The sequence below is a fragment of the Lissotriton helveticus genome, chromosome 7, assembly GCF_964261635.1.
Source record: "Lissotriton helveticus chromosome 7, aLisHel1.1, whole genome shotgun sequence".
Taxonomy (NCBI): domain Eukaryota; kingdom Metazoa; phylum Chordata; class Amphibia; order Caudata; family Salamandridae; genus Lissotriton; species Lissotriton helveticus.
The window spans coordinates 858,219,881-858,240,693 of record NC_136068.1 but is presented as its reverse complement, the minus strand read 5'-3'; the positions used below and the strand labels follow the sequence as shown (position 1 = coordinate 858,240,693).

At 46.6% G+C, this 20,813-nt stretch overlaps 1 protein-coding gene across 2 annotated transcripts in view; it reads left to right on the top strand.

Moving 5' to 3' along the window:
• Positions 1-20,813, top strand: part of DOCK2 (dedicator of cytokinesis 2) — a 2,042,522-nt gene that overhangs the window by 1,723,849 nt on the left and 297,860 nt on the right. For both annotated transcript variants that reach the window (XM_078653374.1, XM_078653373.1), the window contains exons 31-32: positions 19,688-19,788; positions 20,125-20,183. In XM_078653374.1, the coding sequence (XP_078509500.1) occupies positions 19,688-19,788; positions 20,125-20,183 (160 nt within the window). The remainder of the gene's footprint in view (positions 1-19,687; positions 19,789-20,124; positions 20,184-20,813) is intronic.

Sequence of the window (20,813 nt, the reverse complement as noted above, 5' to 3'; positions counted from 1 at the left end):
CAATTGCTCAGGGACTGGAGTGTGGCCGGAAGGGGACTACCTCCATCATCCTTAGTGCACCACATGTTCATGCGATACATGGTGCTAAATCATTTGGAGATGACCTGATTCTGGGTGAGGGTTTGTGAGTAGCAGAGCCGCTGTCTTGCTGTGATATATTGAAAGGTCCCTCTGCTGCCAGGCCAACAGGTGCAGGGATGGAAGGCATGATCCCTCATTGGCCATCTGGGTGACAAGATGGCCGAACGGGACCAGTGGTGTTGCCTGGGAGCAAGAAGACTGTTGGTGGCTTGAGGGAGGAGCTTCCTGAGTGCTGGCCTTGTCGCTATGGCTGCCTGTGCACTCTGGTCACCACCGTGGCCCCAGCCACCTGGTCACCAGGCTAGTCAACCAGATGATGAGCTGAAAGCTGCCCATCCAGATGACCGATGAGTGGCTGGATGATCAAATAACTGGTGGGCTGACCAGAATACCTAACTCTGACTTGTTCTCCCGGGTTCTGTAAGGCCCCACTTACTGTCTTAAATGTCAAGGAAAATGCCTTTCCATGCAAGCCCAAGGGGAGAGAGGGTTGGCTGGGAGCTTAACCCTGCTAAGCTTCCCATGCTCGGGCACCAGGAAGGTGGAAGGCACCGACTCGGCTCACTCTGAGCCCATGGACTAGATACCAATCCTTGCCCCGGGCATGGTGACTGTAGACTTCAGAGGACTCTTGTACCCCCTTGTGTGTGAAGTGGAGATGGCCCTCGCAGACCATGGCTCCAAGCACCTAGCAGGGCTACAGTCCCTACCTAGGCCAGGGTGGCATCGGACCACAGACTTATCAGTTTCTTAATCCCCCAATGGAGGCAGGCAAAGCCATGAATTTCACCTGGGAGGCCTTATCCATGCAGATCAGGGCTCCAGACACCAGGAAAAGCCACCTTCTCTACCCAGACCAGGGTGGCATTGGCCCAGGTAGGAGTCTGGGATCCTGTGGGCTGAACAGTTCCCGTAGTCCCCTGTGAGATGCAGGCTAAGCCATGGCTTTCACCTGGGAGACTCGACCCCCACAGACAATAGGCACTGGGCAGGGCCAGCTTGCTTATCCCGGCCAGGGTAGTGTTGGACCAGCGAGGATTTTGGTGCTCGTGAAGGCTGAAATGCTCCCGTAATCACCTGTGAAAGATGGGCAAATCCATGAATTTTACCTGGGATGCCCAGTCCCTGCAGGCCAATTTTCCAGGCACTGTGTAGTGCCACTTTCCTACCCGGGCCAGGGTGGCCAAAGATCGGAGAGGAGTTGGGGCACCTGCAGGCTGAAGAGCTCCTGTAATCCATTGTAGGAGGCGTGGTCCTCACAGGCCAGTGATGCCAGTCAGCAGGCAGAGTCTTCTATACTGCCCAGGGCAGGTTGGTGCCCCACCTTCATGGGGTTGCAAGATTCAAGATGTCCATCAGTTAGTTTATCGGCTTCATGTTGGCAAAAGCTTCACCAGAGATGTTTCATCCTCAAGGCTGATCCAGCCAATGAATGGGTATAGGTGTGTCAACTCAGTTAATCATGTCATCAGCCCATCCTTCCTAATTTGATTTAAGCCCATGCCTGGTATAAAGGGCGCAATACGAGCAGCATCTGTGGGAATCAGGCCAACAGGCCTTCACAGGATTGAAGCATTTTTTCTTCATTTCAAGCAAAACTCAGTCTGAAGATTAGAGAATAGAGGTAAAAATATATTTATTTAAATGGTCACTTAGTTATGCCTTCGTATAACCACACACTGTTTGCTTATTGTGACACGAGGTGTAAATATTAGAAGAAAGAACTGTTCCACAAAAAAAGTGATGGTTACCTATTTAATATTTCCTGCCAAAGTAACTGAAATCATTCTCACCTGGAAAAGCTGCCCTTGATGTCTTCTACTATTCTTTTTACTAAAAGGATGATCCCAAGAAACCTTTTTGTAGCAACAACCACCCTCTTCTGTACATCATAGTATTCAGTCATGATAGCTAGAGGTTGACAGCTACAATCTATCCATGTCATGAAATACTTACCGTTCCTTCTCCACTCTTAGCCTACATCAAAAATGGTATCTTTGCAGTTGGAGAGACTTATCACAAAGGTACATTTCCACATGAGTAAATCTATACATGCAAACTGTCTCTTACTTTTTGTAGTAAATGTAATACTTTTGGCTATTTACTATTTCTGAATGTAAATTGACTTCAAAGTGGAGATTTGCATGCCTCCACCTCCTAAAACATTGAGTGGAGCCACAATTACGAGTATCTTGTAACTTTTCACACGTAACCTCAGAGTCTACTGTAAAATATCAATCAAGAGGTTATCTAATTGGTATGTTCACCTGTATATATAACTATTTACCTATAAATACACAGATTCCCTTAAAGACCTGATCAATGCTAATTAATCAGATCTAGCTATTATATTTCAATATAGTTTAGGAGTGTGAGAGGTCTGAAAAACCGCAACTTGAAGCTTTGAATTTTTTTTAGTTCTCCAGCCTTGCATAGTCTGAAGGTGGAATTTCTTTTCTTAAGCAAGTGGCAACATCTAATGTCCTACACTTCTGTAATAAGTTGGTACAAGAGTTTCACCAGTGGCATACACATTAATGGCCTGATTCACAAAGGTAGACATACTTTTGTGCAAGTTTACATTTTTTGGTATTCACATACTATGAGTTAGGAGTAGGTTTTTGGCTGTGGAGGGCAGCTGTATCTTTTTTATGTGCATAGTTCTCCACCCAGACTGTGGAGTCTCAGCAGTCCTAAACTTACTAATAACTCATGTAGTATGTGAATACTAAATAAAACATAAGTGTACACAAAAGTGTAGGTTTACCTTTGTAAATAAGGCTGTAAATGTTAATGTTATAAACATTTAATAAAGCACAGTAAATCACCCCTGACAGGTTATCTCGGCGCTGAGACGAATACCAGGTGAAGAAGAAGGTATTGAAGAACAGCATGTTAAAAAATACAGGTTTTGAAGAGCTTTTTAAAGCAGACACAGTACGAACATGCCTGGATGTGCAGGGGTGGTCTATTCCAGCGATGTGGGATAAGATAAGAAAAATATTGACCTCCATATTTGGCTACCTAGATACGGCGGGCACAGAGCAGAAGCTGGTCTTTTGTTCTTAAATTTCCAGTAGGAAGATATGGAGGGAGTTTATTTTGAAGATATGCTGGGCCCTTACCAGATAAGAATTTATGCACCAAGCACAGTATTTTGAAGATAGAATGTTTCCTGACTGGAAGCCAATGAAGAGATTATAGAGTGGGCTCTAAAGGAGGTCAGGGGGAAGTTTGTAGACCAGGCATTCAGCAGTGTTCTGGACCACCTGAAGCTTAGATAGCAATGATCAATTTGCTGCAATCAAAAGAGAGTTTTTGTAATCAAGGCGGCTGAGCATAGGTGCCTGAGTGAGAGTTTTTTTAGTAGGAGTAGTAACCACTGTACAACTTTTCTATATATGAGCATGATTCCAAAGCGGATGCCGTAAGTGGAGCCTACCTGCTCTCTCATGGAAAGGGTTTCGACAACTAGAATTGCAAGATTGTTTTAACCATATTTTTGGGATACGGGTTGATGCCTGGGTGATGCCCAGTTAGGCAGGCCATCAGTCATCCGACCAGTACGCATGGGCCTTGCTAAACAGCAGAATCTCTGTTTTGTTGCTGTAGGAAATTCAGGGACATCCAGGAAGTGACTTTCCTCATACATTTTCTGAACATGTGTTTTGTGGATTTGGGATTAGGACCCATGGAGATGATCAATTGAGTATCATCTGTATATGAGATGACTTCAAAGCTGCAAGATCTTACCACTTGAGCTAGTGGGGCTACGTATATATTAAAGAGCTTGCAGCTCAGCGAGGAACCTTGTGGTGCTCATTTGTCTAGGGACATGGCACAGGATTTAAATGGCCCCAAGTGTATTGTTGGCGTCCAATTGCTAAGGAAGTTTTGGAGCCACCCTAGCGCTTTTCCTCAGACACCAATCTCTGTAAGTCTTTGGGCCATGATGGAATGAAAGATGGTGTTGAATGCTGCAGATAGGTCAAGTAGCACCAGCATGGCAGAAAGACAGTTATCAAGAGAAAGTCTGCTGTTGTCCAGCCCCGGTACTAGTGCACCTTCTGTACTATGTGAACCTCTAAAAACAAATTTGGAAGGTTCCAGGATGGAATTAGTTCCCCAGTAGTAGAAGAGTTGCTTATTGACTAAGGTTTTCAAGTGTTTGCTTAGGTAGTGGAGAAGTGATATGGGTCTGTAGTTAATGGACTTGATGGGATCTGATTTTTTTTTTTTTTTTAAATAGACATGACTGGTGCAGTTTTCCAAGCTAAAGGTAGAGTCACAGTACTGCGGAAAAGGTTAAACATTGAAGTGATGGCTTGAAGAAGAGCGGTGGAAGGATGTTGGGGGGAGGTGAGAGGGGGAACCTGATTTGAATTTGTTCATGGTTTCCAAAGCGTGTTCCAAATTAATGGGTTCAAAATACTCTAGAAAGGTGGGAGAGTTGGTAACCCCGGGAGCAGTGGGAGAGGTTTCAGTTAGCGGGGGGCTGTGAGAGAGGTTCTTATAGATAATCAAGATTTTCTCTTCAAAAGCGTCTGACAGAGCATCACATAATTCCTGGGAGGCTGGGATTCAGATGCACAAGCAGTGGGTCTCATGAACTCATTTAAAACTCTAAGCAGTTCTTTGACTGAATTCCCCGCACTGTCAATTCTGAAAATAATATTGGACTTCCAGGCTCCTCTGAGCTTTTTTATGATAGCTAGTAAGTGCCAATTTATGTGCAGTTTTGTCAAGGAGGGATTTAGAGATTGTGCCATCTTCTCTCCAATTTCCTACGGGCTGAATTTGCCTGTTTTAAATTCCTCAGAGAACCAGTTGGAGTGAAACTTAGTGGAGTTAGAGCACTTAAGTTTGAGGGGAGCAACTATATCTAGAGCTTGAGAAATATACTCCTAGAAATCTGTCAGAGCACCATTCATTAGCGATTGCATATTATCCGGAAACGATGGAGTAGAATTAGGTGTTGGGAACTTTCTTACAGGGCCTTGTTTTTTTAAGATATTCGGTCTTTCTACAGGGCTGTTTTCCTTTAACGGGTAGCCGAAAGCTTATAGAACAAGCATTTGCAATACAATCAGTCTCACCTTTGGGACCTTATATGTATTTAGCTATGCAACACATTAGCCTGGGTGCTGAAACATCTACTGTTCTTTAATATGTAGGGAAAGTAGGCACAAAACTGCAAGACACACCAGGTATGGGAACACATGGAGAGAAATATTGCCTTTCAGCGGGAAATGGTATAGTCCAAAGCTCTGTTTTTAATATAAAATCAGGGCCTTCGGTGGTCATTTCACTGAAAATACAAGATTTGAAAAAAATATTATTGGCTATGAGTGCTCGTGGAAGACAATTTCTATGGACTGGAATCTAGAGAATGCTAAAGTGTTTCTGGTATTTTACTGACCTCTGCTGGTTGTTTTCTATCAATAAAGTTAAATAGAGGCAGTTGCCAGAAAATAAAAAGAAAGTCCCTCAGCAGAAAGCAAGTCTGGTATTTTACTGACCTCTACTGGTTGTTTTCTATCAAGACAGTTAAATAGTGGGAGTTGAACAAGCAAAAAGCAATTCTTGTATTTTACTGACCTCTACTGGTCGTTTTCTATCAAGGCAGTTAAATAGAGGCAATTGAGCAGAAAAAAAAGTCCCTAAGCGGAAGCAGACAAGTCCGAGGGTTGATCTCTAGAGCCCACAAAGTACATACACATATAAGTATATACTAAATTATATACAAGAGGCCGCGAATGCTCAACCTAAAAATGGTCTGTCAAAATTACGGGGATAGGGGAGTACACCTGAAGGTCCGATGCATTAGTAAAAATAAGGTCTAAGGTGTGTCCTGCAATGTGTGTGGGGCCAATTACTTTCTGATTTAGTCCCAACAGTGCACAGACATAATATCGACTCCAAAATATCGTTTGGACAGAATATCGAGTTTGAAATATCGTTTGTACAAAATATCGACAGGACAGAATATAGACAGCCAAAATATCGTTTTTAAGGTAAGTGAAGTAATATCGACTGTAAATAATATAGAAAGTTAAAATATCCAAGTATATAATCTAGATAGTAAAAAATATCGTTTTTTAAATATTTAATTATTTATAGTGTTTTTTCATGTTATAATATGTGTGAAAAGTCATTTTATGTTATCATTATTTTTAATTAATGATTTTTTTAAATTATTGTGTAATTTTATTCTGTAGCGGGTTGTCGGTTTATAGGGGAATAGGGTGGGAAGTAATTTAATTATAATTAATTAAATATGTAAATTTATTTATTGGTAGTAATATTTAATTAATTGGTAATTAAATAATATTTGTTAATTATTTAAAATGTAATTGGTAATTAATTTAATTTTATTGATTAATTGCTAATTATGTAAATTTAAATAATTTATTTCCTGTAGCGGGTTGTGGGTTTATAGGGGAATAGGGTGGGAAGTAATTTAATTATAATTAATTAAATATGTAAATTTAATAATTGGTAGTAATATTTAATTAATTGTTAACTAAAAAATATTTGTTAATTTATTAAAATTTAATTGGTAATTCATTTAATTTAATTGATTAATTGCTAATTATGTTAAATTAAATTATTTATTTCCTGTAGCGGGTTGTGGGTTTATAGGGGAATAGAGTGGGAAGTAATTTAATAATAATTAATGAAATATATAACATTTATTTAATTGTATTTAATATAAAATAATTGTAAATTAAATTTTAATTATCAAATAAATAATTGGTAATTAGTTATAAATTAGTATTAATAGGTAACTAATTGAAATATTTATAGTTAATTAGTAATTTTAATATATTAATTATTATGTTATATTAAATAGTTAATCATTTTTAAATAAATTTATATTGATATTATTTTGTAATTTATTTATTAATATATGAAGTATTTACTTTCTCTAATGTTGCACCCACTGGAGTGGGAATAGTAATTTTAACCCTTACGCTATTTTATTTATTTATTTATTTTTAATATTTCTAAAGCGCTGCTTATACCCGTAGGCGTCTTGGCGCTAAATGCCAATTATTTGTAAATGACTCTGAGCATGAGTGACTATTGGGTAAACAACCAGGTTTTCAGAAGCTTACGGAATTGAAGGAGGGTGGGACTTCGCCTGATGTTGAGAGGCAGAGTATTCCATAGCTTGGGGGCGGCCACCAGAAAGCGGCGATCGCCCCAGGTAACAGTTTTGGTACGGGGGTAACTAATTGGTTAAGGGTGGCTGATCTTAGGACTCTGGAAGGTTTGTACAATTGTAATTGGTCTCTTAGAAACTGGGGGCCTTGGTTGTTGAGTGCCTTGAACACAATACATAAAGATTTGAATTGGATTCTTTTGTGCACAGTGAGCCAGTGAAAGTCTTTAATGCTGTTGGAAATGGATTCGAATTTGGTTTTGCCTGCAAGCAAGCGTGCTGCGGCGTTTTGAATGGTTTGCAGTTTGGTAATAACTCTAGATTGAGCATTTAAAAAGAGACCATTACAGTAATCCAGGGAGGACAAGACAAGAGAGGTGACCCGTGTCTTGATAGCTGATTCAGGTAGAAAAGAGTGTATTTTCCTGATCATCTTAAGCTTTAGATGTGCCGAGGACACCGTTTTATTGGCATGGTCCATAAAATTTAAGGCATCATCAAAGATGATGCCAAGGTTCCTAACTTTGGTAGCAGGAATAGGAGGCATACCAAAGGTCTCGGGCCACCAGCTTGAAGGCCATGCTGGCAGAAGGGTTCCAAAAATGAGTACCTCTGTTTTTGCAGAGTTCAACTTTAAACAGTTAGTTGACATCCAGTCTCCTATATCTAGGAGTCCTTTCTTGAATTGTTCGCTTTCCCTACTGTTGCACCCACTGGAGTGGGAATAGTAATTTTAACCCCTACGCTATCCTACGCTTCCCCTACTGTTGCACCCTTTGGAGTGGGAATAGTAATTTTAACCGTTACGCTATCCAACGCTTTCCCTACTGTTGCGGGAAACATCCTTTACAACGCAACTTTTACAACGCACTACCATTACAACGAAACTTTTACAACGCAAAAACTATTACAATGCATGTTTTTACAACGCAGATACCTTTACAACGCATACCATTACAACGTAAGTATTGGTAAGTATATAATAATTTTTTTAATGTAAATTTTTGTAATTTTTGGGTAAAGGGGTATTTTTAGGGTTCAGGGTCAGTTTTTAGTTTTTGGTTAAAGGGGTATTTTTAGGGTTCAGGGTCAGTTTTTAGTTTTTGGGTAAAGGGGTATTTTTAGGGTTCAGGGTCAGTTTTTAGTTTTTGGGTAAAGTGGTATTTTTAGGGTTCAGGGTCAGTTTTTAGTTTTTGGGTAAAGGGGTATTTTTAGGGTTCAGGGTCAGTTTTTGTTTTTTGGGTAAAGGGGTATTTTTAGGGTTCAGGGTCAGTTTTTAGTTTTTGGGTAAAGGGGTATTTTTAGGGTTCAGGGTAAGTTTTGGGTTTTTGGGTAAAGGGTTTTTTTTAGGGTTCAGGGTCAGTTTTGGGTTTTTGGGGTACAGGGGTACAGTGTAAAAATAAAGTAAAATTAAATTTACATTAAATTAATTTAATGAAATTAAATTAAATTAAAATATATTAAATTAATTTTAAATGATTTAAATAAAAAAAAAATATTATATACTTACCAATACTTACGTTGTAATGGTATGCGTTGTAAAGGTATCTGCGTTGTAAAAACATGCGTTGTAAAAACATGCGTTGTAATAATTTTTGCGTTGTAAAAATTTCGTTGTAATGGTAGTGTGTTGTAAAAGTTGCGTTGTAACGTCATATATCCACTGTTGCACTCTTTGGAGTGGGAATAGTAATTTTAACCCCTACGCTATCCAACGCTTTCCCTACTGTTGCACCCACTGGAGTGGGAATAGTAATTTTTACTCTTTTGTATTTGTATGTTAATAATATTGGCTATTATTTAATTAAATTTTGTTACTATATATATATATGTTTTAAGAAATATGAATAAAAAAATATAATTTTTTTACTTTCATTAATTATTTAAATATTAAAAGTTATTTTAAGTATTGTTAAGTATATTTTAGTAATTAATTTTTTATATTAATGTAATTAAACATTGTTTTTATTAAAGTCGATATTTTTTACAACGATATTTTTGTAAACGATATTTTAAACTCGATATTTTTGTACTTACCTGTTTGTAGATACAAACTCGATATTCTGTCAGTCGATATTTTGTCAACGATATTTTTTCCAGCCGATATTATGTCCCTCGATATTTTTTCAGTGATCCAGTCCCAACATCTCCAAATCAGAGAGTAGCAGTTGTCTTTCTGGGTCTGAGCCTAGTTTCATATGGAAGTTATAATCTCCCACTAGCAGGAATTTGTTGGAAGCAAGTACGTACGGGAGTGGGACATTCAGTTAATTTGTAGCTGAAGTCTATTTTTGATTCTTGGTGGGGATATATTTAGGCACTCTTCTGAATATCATATGTGGACTCCAGTTTACATTTACAACATCCTCATGCATTAGTGTAAATGCCTCAATTCATGTCTACTATTGTGCTCTAAAATGCTTCAGCCTAAACAATGTAATAAACCACCAAAAAGAACATGTATGCACAAAATCTACATTTACACTACTAAGAGACTCCTATATCAGCCTTGACTTTTTGGGTGCACAAAATTTAAAACTCGGACATGTTAAATATTTCTTTTTCTAAAGTATATCTGTGCAGTGGATAACTAAAAAGTATTGTTTTCACCACATGGTTGATTTATCCTTTAGAGTGGCCTGTTTTGATTAAAAACGACTTTTCCACATTGTGGATTAGCGAAATGCTAAAGTTTATATTTCCAGTCTGTTTTTAATATCTATCAAATATTTGTTAAACGTTAATGGTATAGTTTTGACTAATATGTTGTAAATGTAAGTGTTGGACCTGGCCCTTTTGGCAGGTTCACCCCGCAACTTTTTGCTTTTGCCTAGCCTGTTTCTGTAACCTGTGTTAGTGATTTTTGGGTCTCTGCGCACTTTTTCCCTGTGTCCCAGAGTAAAGTGCGTGCATGTAGTATGGCTGGCCTGCCCTCCCATAGGAATGCATGGGGAATGTGTGTGTCCCTGGTAGTTCCTGATGCGTGGGGAGTGCAGGCTCGAGTTTAGTATGTGTGAACTCGTGAGAGTGAATGCTGCGAGATGGTGTATGCGGCATGTATGTGTCTAGAAGGGAAGTGCTACTTCTGGACATTGAGGTGTGTGTGCAGTAAGGGTACTGGAGCGTGATTGGCTGGAGCTGGCTGGCATGCCAGGCTCCAGGAAGTCTGGATGGGTCTGCCCGGTGGTGAGTGTGAGATTAGCATGAGTGATGTGTGGGAGGAGTGTACCTGTGTCCTGGATGGGCTGGGTTTTCCCCACACAATGCTGGCTCCGCCCCCCTGTGGTGTGTCTAACGACCCTAGCCTCCCCAGTGAATGAAATGGGTGGTTGGGCCATCAAGAGTGCTCCAGAACCAGCTGCAACTGGTTTCTCCCCCACCCTGCACCCTTAGACAAAGGATTTGTCTGTATAAAAAGAGGCTGTGACCTCTTGGAAAATGTTCTTGTTTCTGACACTTGAATCTGCCAGGGGCGTGCTGCTGCTTGGGCCCAGGGAAAGGCTTGCCTCCCTGGGCCCTGCCCAGCCCCTGGACTGCTGATGCCCTGCCTCCCTAAGGACTTTGCTGGAACTCTGCTCTGCTGAGGGCACCTGGGAGTGCTGGGCTTGTGTCCCTAAGCGCCTGGGAGCTGCTTGCTCCATCTTTGCTGTCCAGGACTTCTTGGGACCCTTTTACCCTGGTGGAGTGAGGCCCCTTTTGCTTATAGCGCCTGGAAGCGCTTTTATATGATTTATAGCGCTGGGGAGCACTGTGCCTTAACTTATAGCGCTTGGGAGCGCTGTGTCTGGACCCCTAGCGCTGAGAGCGCTGCAAATCGTCTTTTAGCGCTGGGACCGCTTTACTTTCCCTTTTCGCGCCTGCCCACGCCGCTTTTTGCCGATGTGACAGTCCCCTGGCAGATGCCCACCCTGCCAAGGACTTGTGCTTTACCCGGTCACGAGCGCATTAGGAGCGCTTTATTTTTACGTTGGCGGCTGCCCACGCCGCTTTTTGGCCGCGTTTTCAGTTCTCGAGTGCCCACCTCGATTTGGTAATGCTGCAGGAGAGCCGGTGCCCACCCGGCCTTCGCCCCGTATCACCGCTGCCACCAATGTTAGAAACGGGATCTCTGGCTGGCCAAGGCTTGCGCCAACGTCAGTCAGAGACCACCACTTCCATGTCAGGGCAAGGGAGTCACACACCAAGATAACCCCTGCTCACCCTCTAGGTAACGTGACGCGAGCAGCCAGGCTAAACTTGGAGGCTATGTAGGTTAAGTATTTGCGCACGCACCCCAGCAACAACACCCAAAGGCCCACCACAAAGGAAACTCCACACAAGGTTATATAAAAATAGCCTTTGTATTACACCAAAACACATTAGATAAAACACATTTTACAATGTGCCAGAGGCACGGGCAGAATTTACAAGGGATTATTTACAAGACAGGGCCACCTGGACCACTGTCAGTAATCAGAAGTAACACTTTCAGAAATAGCACTTTGAATGTCAAACCTAGAATGTAAAATCACTTTTAGCACACAACCAGTAACTACTGGTAACCAGGATCTCCCTAGCACCACCTGCACTAGGAGAAAAACAACCACCTAAGTATCACCAACATTTAGGGGTATAAGCATAGGCACATTACACATGATGCATTAACATTCAGCGGTGTAGGGAAAGAAAACACATGATGTATCAAAACACATTCAGAGTTGCAAGCACAAGTAATTGCGCCAAAACTCACATGAGCCACAACCTGTGGCAGCCCTAGGCCAACTGGCCTTGTTGGGGCTAGGACGCCCTGTGTCCCAATGTCAGGGGCCTAAACGTGGCAGCTGCCCACAAAGTGCTGGGCAGCTGAATCATCAAGGGGCAAGCGTTGGAGCCTCGTGGGCTCAAGAACAACAGGGGGGCACTCCAGAGCCTCTCTGGGGCTCTAAAACAAATATGGGCTGGGAGCCTCGCAGGGCTCAACAAAGGAAATGCCCCCTAGAGCCTCTCTGGGCTCTCAAAACAAATGTGGCGCCTTCTTGAGCCTCTCTGGGCTCTCAGAAATCAATGTGCCCCCACCAGCCTCTCTGGGCTCGAACACAAAATGCGCCCGTCGTTGGAGTCCCTTCTGGACTCAAAACAGAAACCAAATGCCCCCGCGTTGGAGCCTCGACAGGCTCTGAATATCAAAATGCCCCCTGCTTTGCTGGGGACTCGAAGTACAGGCTGCCCCCTCAGTGTCCTGCTCGGGGACTTGGAATTCCCGCCCGGCCGGCTTCACTTACCGGCACTCAGGCGGGGGCTTCTTCCCGCGATCTGCGGAGCTCTTTGGGCACCCCGGGGCTCTCTCTCGCTCTTGGGAGCCCCGGGTGCTGCCGCGGCGAGGTCCTCTCTCTTGGGCCGGGCCCTCCCGGCAATCAGGGGCTCGAATTCAGGTATGGAGCCTGCGGGGCTCCCGACGTCTCTCCAGGCTGCCGGGCCGGGCCCGGGACGTCCTGCTTCACTGCGGGCCCCGCCCCTGTCCCGGCCAGGAATGCCTGACTTCCTGCACGAGGGCCGCCAATGGCAGCGCGGCCCAGGATAGGGAGGCGGGTGCAGCGCCTCTCAAGCTGTCTCCGGCTGCAGCGGTGATACGGGGCGAAGGCCGGGTGGGCACCGGCTCTCCTGCAGCATTACCAAATCGAGGTGGGCACTCGAGAACTGAAAACACGGCCAAAAAGCGGCGTGGGCAGCCGCCAACGTAAAAATAAAGCGCTCCTAATGCGCTCGTGACAGGGTAAAGCACAAGGTCCTTGGCAGGGTGGGCATCTGCCAGGGGACTATCACATCGGCAAAAAGCGGCGTGGGCAGCCGCGAAAAGGGAGAGTAAAGCGGTCCCAGCGCTAAAAGACGATTGGCAGCGCTCTCAGCGCTAGGGGTCCAGACACAGTGCTCCCAAGCGCTATAAGTTAAGGCACAGTGCTCCCCAGCGCTATAAATCATATAAAAGCTCTTCCAGGCGCTATAAGCAAAAGGGGCCTCACTCCGCCAGGGTAAAAGGGTCCCAAGGGACACCCCCGCGCCGCACGGCCACCAGCTGCTGCGTGTGTTTCCCTCTGCCTGCCTTCTGCCTCGCCGCCGGCCTCGCTGACGCCGTGGTCGCTCCCCCCTGGTTTTCCAGTTGTTTTGCCCATAATTTGTGCTTGTTTGTTTCTGCCGTCTGTTCGTGTTTTTAGCTGTTTTTCCTTGTTTTGCCCGTAATTTGTGCTTGTTTGTTTTTGCCGTCTGTTCGTGTATTTAGCTGTTTTTCCTTGTTTTGCCCGTAATTTGTGCTTGTTTGTTTTTGCCGTCTGTTCGTGTATTTAGCTGTTTTTCTTTGTTTTGCCCGTAATTTGTGCCTGTTTATCTCATTGTAGCCTCTGTGCCGTGCCCAGTCTCCTTCCTGATTGATCGCCGCCCTCCGCTCCCGCTTCCCGCCACCGCCTTTGGCCCCACCCCTTTTCTCTTCTGTTCCCTCCCCGCTCCCGCCTCCCAGCTGCTCCGCCCACCCGCGCACTTCGCCTTAAATGGCGACCGTGCGAACGCGCAGCGGTCACGCGCAGCGGTCACGCGCAGCGGGCGCGCCGATTGTGCGCCGAAGGCGCGCCAAAGGTAAGCCCGTCTGCGCCCGTCCGCGACCGGATCGCGACCAGCGCCAGGACCCCTGGCCGCCGAAGACCCCGGCCGACCCGCCTGACGTACTCCGCCGCCACCCTCATCGCACTCAACACCGGCCGACTCCCAGAATGCCATCAAGCCACCCCACGGCGCACCCACGGACCCTTCAGCTGCCACGCCTGCAAGTTCACCTGCATCCGGACCTGCCTAGCACCAGCACCCACCAAGTCGAACGCCAGCAGCACCCACCTCAAGTGCATCCTGCTCAACACCCGCTCCGTCCACAGACACGCCATCGAACTCTGGAACCTCCTAGACGCCACAGCCCCTGACGTCGCCTTCCTCATGGAGACCTGGATGAACGCCTCTTCAGCCCCCGACATCGCCATCGCTATCCCAGAGGGCTACAAGATCGTCCGGAGGGACCGCAACGCCAACCAGATGGGAGGAGGCATCGCCATCATCCACAGGAACACCATCCGTCTCACGACCAGCACCGACAACACCCTGACCACCGCCGAACACCTGCATTTCCAGATCCACACCAGCCCGAACACCACCCTCAGAGGCACCCTGATCTACCGACCCCCGGGACCACGCACACAATTCAGCGAGGACATCGCCGACTTCGTCAGCCCGCATGCCCTCCCCTCCGCTGACTACATCCTCCTAGGCAACCTCAACTTCCATCTGGAGAACAACAACGACCGCAACACCAGCACTCTGCTCGACAACCTCGCCAATCTTGGACTCAAGCAACTGGTGTCCACCCCCACCCACCTCGCCGGACACACACTGGACGCAGTCTTCTCCTCCAGCCCAGACATCGACTTCAGCCACGCCACAGAGCTTCAATGGACGGACCACAGCTGCGTCCACTTCACCTTCACGAGAACGACGACCCACCGCCACCAGCAACAGGCCGCCCGCAGAAGCTGGAACAAGATCACAGCAGACCAGCTCGCCACCTCCCTGAGCCAGCACCCTCCTGCCAGCTCAGCGAACCCCAGCCAGGCCGCCGACAACCTCACAAAGTGGATCAGCAACTGCGCGGACGAGCTCGCCCCGCTGAGGACCCCGCCCAGCAGACCCGGCAGCAAGAAAGCCCCGTGGTTCACCGACGAACTCAAGAGCTCCAAGAAGAACTGCCGAGCCCTCGAGAAAGTCTGGAGAAGGGAACCTACACCGGACAACAGGACCTCCCTCAAGCTTGCCACCCGGAAGCACCACCAGCTGATCCGCGCCGCCAAGAAAACAGCATTCAAGGACCGGTTGGACAACAACGCACACAACTGCAAGGAGCTCTTCAACATCGTGAAAGAGCTCTCCAACCCCAGCGCAGGAAACAACGACATCACCCCATCGCAAGACCTCTGCAACTCCCTCGCTTCATACTTCCACAACAAGATCTCGGACATACACAACAGCTTCAACAACCAACCAACGCACACCATGACCGAACAACCACCCCCCACCACCACCCTCTACGCCTGGACCCCGATCAGCACCGAAGACACCATACGCACAATGAACTCCATCCACTCCGGATCACCGACCGACCCCTGCCCTCACCATGTCTTCAACAAGGCCGACGCTGTCATCGCACCCCACCTGCGGGACATCATCAACACCTCCTTCGACACCGCCACCTTCCCTGAGAGCTGGAAACACGCCGAACTCAGCGCTCTCCTCAAGAAACCAACAGCGGACCCCACTGAACTCAAGAACTACCGCCCCATCTCGCTCCTCCCGTTTCCAGCCAAAGTCATCGAGAAGACCGTCAACAAGCAGATGGCCGCCTTCCTCGAGACGAACGGATCCCTCGACCCCTCACAGTCAGGCTTCCGAGCCAATCACAGCACCGAGACCGCCCTCATCGCCGCCACCGATGACATCCGAGCCCTGATGGACAATGGAGAAACAGCGGCCCTCATCCTCCTAGACCTCTCCGCGGCATTCGACACTGTCTGCCACCGCACCCTAGTACAGCGCCTCAGCAACGTCGGAATCCAGGACAAGGCGCTGGAATGGATCATCTCCTTCCTCGACGGAAGAACACAGAGAGTCCGCCTACCACCGTACAAGTCAGAAGCCTCCGAAGACATCTGCGGCGTCCCCCAAGGGTCATCCCTGAGCCCCACCCTCTTCAACGTCTACATGAGCCCCCTCGCAGCCATCGTACGCAAACACAACCTCAGCATAATCTCCTACGCCGACGACACCCAGCTGATCCTCTCCCTGACCAACGACCCCGCCTCCGCCAGAGCCAACCTGCACGAAGGGATGAAAGAGGTAGCCGAGTGGATGACGACCAGCCGCCTGAAACTGAACTCTGACAAGACGGAGGTCCTCATCCTGGGCTCTTCACCCTCCGCCTGGGACGACTCCTGGTGGCCTCCCGCCCTGGGCACCGCACCCAAACCGACAGACCACGCACGCAACCTGGGCTTCATCCTGGACTCCTCCCTCTCCATGACCAGACAAGTCAACGCCGTCTCCTCGTCGTGCTTCAACATCCTACGCATGCTACGGAAGATCTTCTGGTGGATCCCCACCGAGACCAGGAAGACCGTCACCCAGGCCCTCGTCACCAGCCGACTGGACTACGGCAACGCCCTCTACGCCGGGACCACCGCCAAGCTCCAGAAGAGACTCCAGCGGATCCAGAACGCCTCAGCCAGACTCATCCTCGACATCCCACGAACCAGCCACATCACCGGACATCTGAGAGACCTCCACTGGCTCCCCGTCAACAAAAGAATCACCTTCCGCCTCCTCACCCACGCACACAAAGCCCTACACGACCAGGGTCCGAGCTACCTCAACAGCCGAATCAACTTCTACGCGCCCAACCGCCACCTCCGATCAGCCAACCACGCCCTTGCCGCCGTCCCCCGCATCCGAAGAGCGACTACGGGAGGAAGGTCCTTCTCCTACCTGGCCGCCAAGACCTGGAACTCCCTCCCGACCGACCTGCGCCTGACCCAAGACCACCTCGCCTTCAGGAAGAAGCTGAAGACCTGGCTGTTCGAGCAGTAGCGGCACCCCCCCCCCCAGCGCCTTGAGACCCTACGGGTAGGTAGCGCGCTATATAAGTGTCACTGATTGATTGATTGATTGACTGGACAGCAAAGATGGAGCAAGCAGCTCCCAGGCGCTTAGGGACACAAGCCCAGCACTCCCAGGTGCCCTCAGCAGAGCAGAGTTCCAGCAAAGTCCTTAGGGAGGCAGGGCATCAGCAGTCCAGGGGCTGGGCAGGGCCCAGGGAGGCAAGCCTTCCCCTAGGCCCAAGCAGCAGCACGCCCCTGGCAGATTCAAGTGTCAGAAACAAGAACATTTTCCAAGAGGTCTCAGCCTCTTTTTATACAGACAAATCCTTTGTCTAAGGGTGCAGGGTGGGGGAGAAACCAGTCGCAGCTGGTTCTGGAGCACTCTTGATGGCCCAACCACCCATTTCATTCACTGGGGAGGCTAGGGTCGTTAGACACACCACAGGGGGGCGGAGCCAGCATTGTGTGGGGAAAACCCAGTCCATCCAGGACACAGGTACACTCCTCCCACACATCACTCATGCTAATCTCACACTCACCACCGGGCAGACCCATCCAGACTTCCTGGAGCCTGGCATGCCAGCCAGCTCCAGCCAATCACGCTCCAGTACCCTCTCTGCACACACACCTCAATGTCCAGAAGTGGCACTTCCCTTCTAGACACATACATGCCGCATACACCATCTCGCAGCATTCACTCTCACGAGTTCACACATACTAAACTCGAGCCTGCACTCCCCACGCATCAGGAACTACCAGGGACACACACATTCCCCATGCATTCCTATGGGAGGGCAGGCCAGCCATACTACATGCACGCACTTTACTCTGGGACACAGGGAAAAAGTGCGCAGAGACCCAAAAATCACTAACACAGGTTACAGAAACAGGCTAGGCAAAAGCAAAAAGTTGCGGGGTGAACCTGCCAAAAGGGCCAGGTCCAACACAACCCCCTTCCAGCCAAAACGCAGGGTAGACCAATCACTCCACTGATGGGCTTCCCTGCTTTGGGCGACAAAAACACGGACACGGGCCCGCACGGCAGGGACACCCTCCGGTTTTTCGCCACTCTGTACCTACATGGATTTCTCCCAACAAGAACTCTCTGTCCCAACTAGGATACCCCACTGGCACCCTCTAGTGGTCCACGGTCAGGACCAGGCCCTAGGCCATCCAAATGTCACAGGTCCTGACCACTTCACAGAGTGGGGGGCAGTAACCCCTGGCACACAGTAGCCATTCTCCACTCTCCCTCTCAGTGTAGTCCCAAACTACCACTGATCCTTCAACCTAGGGTCCGCACCCTCAGGCTGACCAGAGGTCACGGGCAAGAATGCCCCACCCTACCTCTATTTCTGGGGTTCCGCACCCTCCCAGGGAGGCACCCACCAGAACACAACTCTCCCACCAGATCAGAACCTCACTCCATCAACTGGTTTACCACCTGGGATCTACCTTTTGGCTATATCGGGGTCAGAGGCGAGGACTCCCTCCCTCTGCACCCCCTTCCAGTTCCATGATCACAGGGTGAGTCCCAGTATGTCTCAGGCTAGACAGAGCACACGCCAGCGGCGTATCAGCGACACACTCTCCTCCAGTACTCCCTATCACAGGGTGATACTCAGTATGTTCCAGGCTAGACAGAGCACACGCCAAGCTACCTAGAGGGTGAGCGGAGGTTATCTCAGAGGGTTATCTCCTTGCCCTGACTAGAAGCAAGGGTCCCTATTTGGACAGTGGTACCTACCTCTGCCAACTAGAGACCCCCAGTTCTAACAGTAAGAAACGGCTTTGACTGTCTGGAAATGTTTTCAAGTAATTAACTTGGTTCTGCTGGGCTTCGCTCCTGACAGTAACTAAGCCAAGATGAGGTGTGAAAAGAAACGTTCTCTTACAAATGTGTTGATGGGCCTAAAATATTCATGTAGTTTATTTCAACTAGGATACAATTGTCTACTTCCAAAATAGGTTTATAAACGGAGGAGATTGTCTGAGTTATAAAACTATAGTGTTTGATGGCCCTCAGAAAAATCATGGTTTTTGTGGCTACGGGTATGTGCAAAATAAAGGCTTTTTGTTGTATTTTTGTAAACAGTGATTATGAGCATTGTTTTGAAGATTTCGTTGAGGTTAATACAACGGTGATCCTTAATAAATTGCCTTTATGTAATGGGACACTGGATTACCACCACCAGCCTCTGAGAACACATTTGGACCAAGTAAAGACTCAAAAAATGATCTGTTTGTACTGCCTTTGAAGGGGATTAAGGGGTATTATATTATACACATTTATTCAAGGAACTATTGGCTGACATCCGGTGCACTCAAGGCACACTACGAGAAGGGGCCTGTTCTCTGTGAAAAAAACACCAGTTGCCCAGTTGAGAGTGAACTGCAATGGACCTTCACTGGCTAGAGCATCCGGCACTGTTACACCTGAGAAAAAGCATTCCAAGGCAAATCTTTAGACTGCTATGAAGATGACTTATCCCATTCTGCTTCTTCGCAGTTACACTTAAATTGCACATGGATCCTTGTCAGCTACAACCATTGATATTAATTGATGCTTCATGACTCTTGTTGCCTTAAAAGTTTAACTTTTAGGAACTTTCTCATCTGGTGGAAAAGTAATCAAGTCTGAGTACACTAAAGCATTTCAGGTTGTGTTTGAATTGCTTATCCGAAAAATCCTGTTAAACAATATTTGTCTAAGCGTTTTCTGTTTTTTAACGTCGCAGGCTTGTAAAAACTCAACAGTCTTTGTATGTTTACCTTTCAGCTTTGGAACAATTACTTTCATTTGGCTGTTGCATTTATCACACAGGATTCCCTACAGCTTGAAAACTTTTCTCATGCTAAACGTAGCAAAATCCTTGAAAAGTAAGTATATTTTTGTGAGGCAACTTTATTACTAGGTCTTGGGCATTGTCTTACAGTTTGCCAAGTCACTGACAACGTTTGGTAAAAACACTTGTTATCTCGGTTGAAAATCTTGATATTGATATGACACGACATGAAAATGTCGAAGCCTTAGACTCTAAGGCATTGTATTCAAAATATCTTTAAAATAATGCTTAGCTTATAGGCATCCTGCTGCCAACGATTCTCCTAGAATGGACAAACAATGACATTCAAATAAAATAATTTACTATTTTCTGATTGTCTCATACCATAATCCTCTGCAACTAAATTTAAACACTGTTTTTTCAATTATAGATATGGAGACATGAGATGCCTCATTGGCTTTTCCATCCGTGATATGTGGTACAAACTTGGTGAGTAGTTTAATCAAACACCAATAGAAATGTACGTTATGTTATGTTATGTTAAAAGAATTTGTTACCGCGCACGGTCACCAATTGGTTTCATGGCGCTCACAGACAGAGGAGAGAGGTAGGGCAGTGAGTGTGGACAGGATTAATCATAAGCTAACTGAAAAAGATGGGTTTTAAGGAGTTTACGGAAGATAGGATAATCATAGCAGAGACGAATGGGAGAGGGAAGGGAATTCCAGGTTGAGGGCGCAAGGAAAGAAAAGCAGGAACCACCATGCTTTTTGCGTTTGAATCTGGGAATAACAAGCAAGTTATGAGAAGAAGACCGGAGGTGCCTCAAAGGAGGACACCCTGTAGCACCCCTGAAATGATAATGTACACTGATGTTGGGCACACACATGTCCAAAGGACATGTGTGTGTGTAACATACAACTTAGAAAAATGCACTAAAGTGCTTTTTTCTAAGTTTTCGCTATTTACCACGCAGTCAGACTTCGCGGTAAATAGCGGCCCCAGATTGCGAAATCGCAAATTTAAAATGGTTCATGAATTGCATTTAAGGAATCTCAAATTGAGATTCCTTAAATGCAATTAATCGCAATTTAGCGATATTTAAAATTGCAATTTTTG